The sequence below is a fragment of the Apis dorsata genome, unplaced genomic scaffold, assembly GCF_000469605.1.
Source record: "Apis dorsata unplaced genomic scaffold, Apis dorsata 1.3 scaffold_86, whole genome shotgun sequence".
Taxonomy (NCBI): domain Eukaryota; kingdom Metazoa; phylum Arthropoda; class Insecta; order Hymenoptera; family Apidae; genus Apis; species Apis dorsata.
This window is the reverse complement of record NW_006263384.1, coordinates 258,957-263,727: the sequence shown is the minus strand read 5'-3', so window position 1 is coordinate 263,727 and position 4,771 is coordinate 258,957. Positions and strand designations below refer to the sequence as shown.

The 4,771-nt window shown below is 40.2% G+C and overlaps 1 protein-coding gene across 2 annotated transcripts in view; it reads right to left on the bottom strand.

The window, feature by feature from the left end:
* Positions 1 to 4,771, bottom strand: part of LOC102674201 (Fanconi anemia group J protein homolog) — a 70,083-nt gene that overhangs the window by 12,529 nt on the left and 52,783 nt on the right. For both annotated transcript variants that reach the window (XM_031508435.1, XM_006611275.2), the window contains exon 4: positions 1,434 to 1,496. In XM_031508435.1, coding sequence (XP_031364295.1) covers positions 1,434 to 1,496 — 63 coding nt within the window. The remainder of the gene's footprint in view (positions 1 to 1,433; positions 1,497 to 4,771) is intronic.

Below are 4,771 nucleotides of genomic sequence, written 5' to 3'. Positions count from 1 at the left end.
GGAAGGAGTGAAAGTGCAAATATAATTCCTTCCCTCTTTTTTTTTTTTTTCCAATTCTCAGATTTTACGAAGACACGTGAGAGGATGAGACAGATGAAATTTGATATATATATATGTATATATATATACACTTTTTGGTAATTTTGGTAATTTAGTCATGACTAAACGGGGAAGGAAATTAAAAATATTACTGGACATATAGGATGGTAGTATCAGCCGGGGGGATCAGGTATGTATTAATCGAATCGGTTTGACTGTATTAATTAATAATCCTGCTTGTATCGTTCGTAATGGGGATTGTTTTTAACAAATTTGGGGGAGGGGAGGGGGTAACGGCATCAAACGATCGCATTAGTAATTTGTTTGTACTCGCTACGTCCCCTTAGGATGTTCGATTTGCAATTCGTGTTATAATTAACAATCATCATTAGCATTTGTAACCGTTGAAATGAAACTACAATTGAATTCGGTACATTAATATGCGTTACGTATTATCGGCGGAATTAATAACCGCGGTATGACATTCATTACATATGTGTCGTTCCGTTCATCAACATCACTTAACATTCTAATTTAACAATAAAATTATATGATTCCGGTCCCGTGCTATCTTCGATCCATACCCACCATACATTATCGTTCCAACGATAACCGTACAAACAATCTTGATTACACGCGGTTTATTCTCCATTAAAATTGTTTTTACGTCCAATGATTCATCATTGAAAATACCACTTATAGAGAAATTAATATTACCACGAATTTTTCCTTTATTGTGGAGAAATATATAGGTATAATATATTAGAAGAGAGAGAAATTGCAAATCGTCACATTTCATCAAATGTCGATTTGACGTGCAAAGTTAACTCCATGCAGAGAATCAAGGATACATATTTCTATAATTAAACGCTCGAGGAATACTTACATTTTCATTGCACGATCTATAAAATTTCCTTCATTCGCGTTTAATTTAAAGTTTCTTCCATTTTTTCCCCCCTCGATTTCCTCTTCGAGCAAGGTATATATATCAAGAAGAGATGTAACTATGTATGTATGGAAGAAGGTTCTATCCTTCGAAAAGGGGGTTGAAATTCACGAGGCAACGAAAGAACTTCGAGAGAGAAACAGGTTTCTGTTTTTCGTTCGATGTAATCGATGAGAAATTTCTTTTTCGAAGGAAGAGGCCACCACGTGTTGTTGGGGACCGACACACAGGGAAAAAAGCAGATGTTGCAAAATCGAGTGGGCTCTATTAAATATAATAACCGTCGGGGATTTTCATGGCTGAACGAGCCGGAATATGTTACGTAATATTCACTGTTCTGGTATCGACCTGGCACAATGGAGGCAAGAGGCTGGAAGACGGTGGCTGCATCCGTTCTGAAGGAAACCATCCCGAATTGTTACGATATTTTCGAGTATGATTAACTTACGTGGAAGATCCTCGTATCGGGTACCGGCATTTTCCAATTTGTTTGCCTTCTTGTCTATCTCGGCTGGAACATTAAAAAAAAATCAATCAATCAATTAAATAGTTATGATGTGATTCGAGAAGTCATGATATAATTTCCCCAATTTATAAACTCAGAATTCAAACACCTGATGTGTCGGATAATATTTCACTATAATTTTGAATAAATGAAAATTTTGATTCTATCATTTACGATCCTCAGAATTTTTAGCTATTAAAAAAAAGGCAGGATTTAGCCTGAATTACAAATAAAAACAATATAGAAGAAATGGATACAAGGAAAAATTAGAGGATATTCCCTTAAGAAGGTAAAATTAAAAATTTCCAAGGATATTCTTTGTCCACGATTCGAATTGTCATACGAAACCAGTTCACGAAACATATGAGTTTACTTCGAGCATTCGTCCACTTTCCATTTTCCATGTACGAATATACAAGTATAGCCTGAACGAATTCGAAAAGGAGGAAGATCGAACGAGCGAGGCGCAGATAAGGATCGGTCGAAGGCATTCGAAAGTTAGGACGCGTGTTCCGGTAGCACCCCGTGTAGCCACGCATCGACTGTAAAGATCGGCGAAAGCCGGCAGCAAAGGGTAGCAGAGTGGAGAGACGAAGCGAGAGAGCGAATGTCGGGGGGCCTCGGCCTAGGCAAGGCAGGAGGAAGAAAAGGGACAGAGATGAACGGGGAGGGGAAGGGAATTGAGGCGGCGAGTAGGAGGAGGAAAAAGAAAATATCCCAGGGGCAGGGGGCATACACACAGGGCAAACCTCTGAAAAGATCTCCCACTAATGGGCATTATATTTTTCGTTACGAGAGCCGACCGGATTATGGGCCTGTCAGAGGGCCTAATAACTGGTCCCCGGTGGGCCACCTCGCATCTGATACCGGGGGCCCTTCTCTTTATACAATGTGCGCATTAAAAACACTAATCGCAATGCGCACGAGCACGATCGCGCATTGTAATAGCGCATGGGATCATCAAAGGCCGCCGACCAATGTACCGGGGAAAAGCTTCTGCACACGATCTCTCTCTCTCTCTCTTGCAACTCGCTTTCTATATATATATATCTCTCTCTCTCTTCTTTTCGCCCTTTTTTACCGGCCGAGCACTCGTGAGACTTCTTCTTCTTCTTTCACAAGAATTTCTCGCCCACTCTCGCCTCTTTGTGATCTCGTCGTTTGATCTCCTCCTCACGGGAGAGGAGGACAATTTTATTTTTTCCTCCCTCCTCGGAGGAGAAGCTGGCCTAATTTTCGAGGGCACGATCGGAGAATACGTTACATTTCCTTTTTCTTCCCCTTCTTTTTATTTTCCTCATCTTTTCGTTCGATCGAAGAGCCGTATGGAGGGTAGAGATCGCGAGATGGCGAGATCTCCATTGAGTATCGAAAGGGTAGTACGAGTGGTTCGGATTCCTTGATTTTTGCGCGCTCCTTTTGTGTCACGTTTTGTGCGTTGTGGAGTGGTGCAGATTGATTTTTTGTTTTGTTTTGTTGATCCCGTATGCGAGGGGTACAGATATATATATATATATATATGGTTTGTTCTTTTTTTTTTTGTAGAGGGAGGATTGAGCGAAAGGGTTGTTTCGGGATGGGGGTGGAGGAGGGGTTGACAGGATGGAATTGACTGTGGGAGATTATTGATGCACCGTTCCGGTGATTTCGAATGATGAATATGGAAGTTGTGCAGGGATGAAGAGTTCGATGGAGGGTAGTTGGGATGCTCGTCGAACGAAAAAAAAAAAAAAAAAAGAAGGAAAAAAAAAGCAAGAAGCTTTTATTTGGATTCTAATTGAAAAGATTTTCAGAGTGTCGAGTCGTAAATCATTTTAATGATTCGCCTTTTAAATTGGTTAAGCTGAATTATCGGTAATGGTTTTATTAACTGCCACGCGGACCGGCTCGGGCCATCGTTAATTTCTGATGAATTTGTAATCGGAGTCGAGTGTTAATCAGTTTTGACAATTTCGTTGGAATTAATTGCGTGCACGCGACTTCGAAACTGCATTCGATATTCATCCGTTCTCTCTCGATCGAAATACGCGATCCCGTTGAAAGGGAAATTAATGAAAAACAAAAACAAAAACAAAGTTTAATAAATAATCTCATTAACATCACGGAGAAATATTTGTAATTTCAAAATATTCTCTCTTTTTCGAGGAAGAGAGAGAGAACGTCTACGTGAAATTTGCTAAAAAAAGAAGTATCTTTGTTTCCTCTACTTCTTCATGGATACAACGATCACTCTTTGGATTTATGTTCCAATTCAAAATTTATTATTATTATGGAATCTTCAAGATGACGACATTTCATTTTTTAAATATCTTTTTTCGAATAAATTTCCAAGAATTTCTTCAATTTTATAATATTTATATTATTCATCATATAAAGAGAAGGATTAAAAGAGAAAAGAATTAAAGAATCAAGCAACTGTTATAATCATAAATACGCCATCATTTCACAACTCAAATTTCACAAAAAATAATCGTTTCATCCAAAATTCATCTAAATCTTCAAAGTTTCATTCATCTACAAATTTATGCATACAATTTTTAAAAACCTCAAAAAGATTTCAGACTCCAGTAAAATTGAACGCAAGATCAAGATCATATCGCCAAAAAAATCTCAATGAAATTAAAAAAAAAACCAATAATTCCAAAGAAACGACTCTCTATAATCAAAAGATTCATTCTTCCACCTAAAGTTTAAAAATCTAAAATTATATAAAATCGAATAAAAACAAAAGACTGTTCCACTGTCGAAGAAGATCTGCCCAAAAAAAAAGAAGAAAAAGAAAAATCCCTTTATTAAATCGCGCTCAGGAATCGGCCATTTTCCGTGATCGAGCCTCCCCGCGTAGACGCGTCTACAATTTCCTCCATCGTTCGGGGAAGGGGTTGTGGGGGATCTCCTGGAAGAAGGGGGGCCGACGGTGACGCGCTGACGGTGGAGGGTCGGAATTTCAAGCCCGCGGGGGCGGCTAGCGAGATATCCGAGAATATTATACCTCGGGAAGCCGTGTAATGAAACCGTTCCCGCCGCCCTCGCGCTATTATCCCCCCTGGCAATATAAGCCGGCCAAGGATATAGGTGGCTGATACGTGGCGCAGCTGCACCCCGCCACGCCCTCTCCCTTTTATATCTTCGCCCACCGCCCCTGCGCAACCACCCGAAACCCATCCCTTGAGCGAAGATAAGCAAGAGGCGCAAGACCGGTCGCGTCAGCGGAATAACGCGACGTCATCGTCATTCGAGGGCCCGCGTAATTGCCTGACCGTTCCAAGAATCGAGCAGCC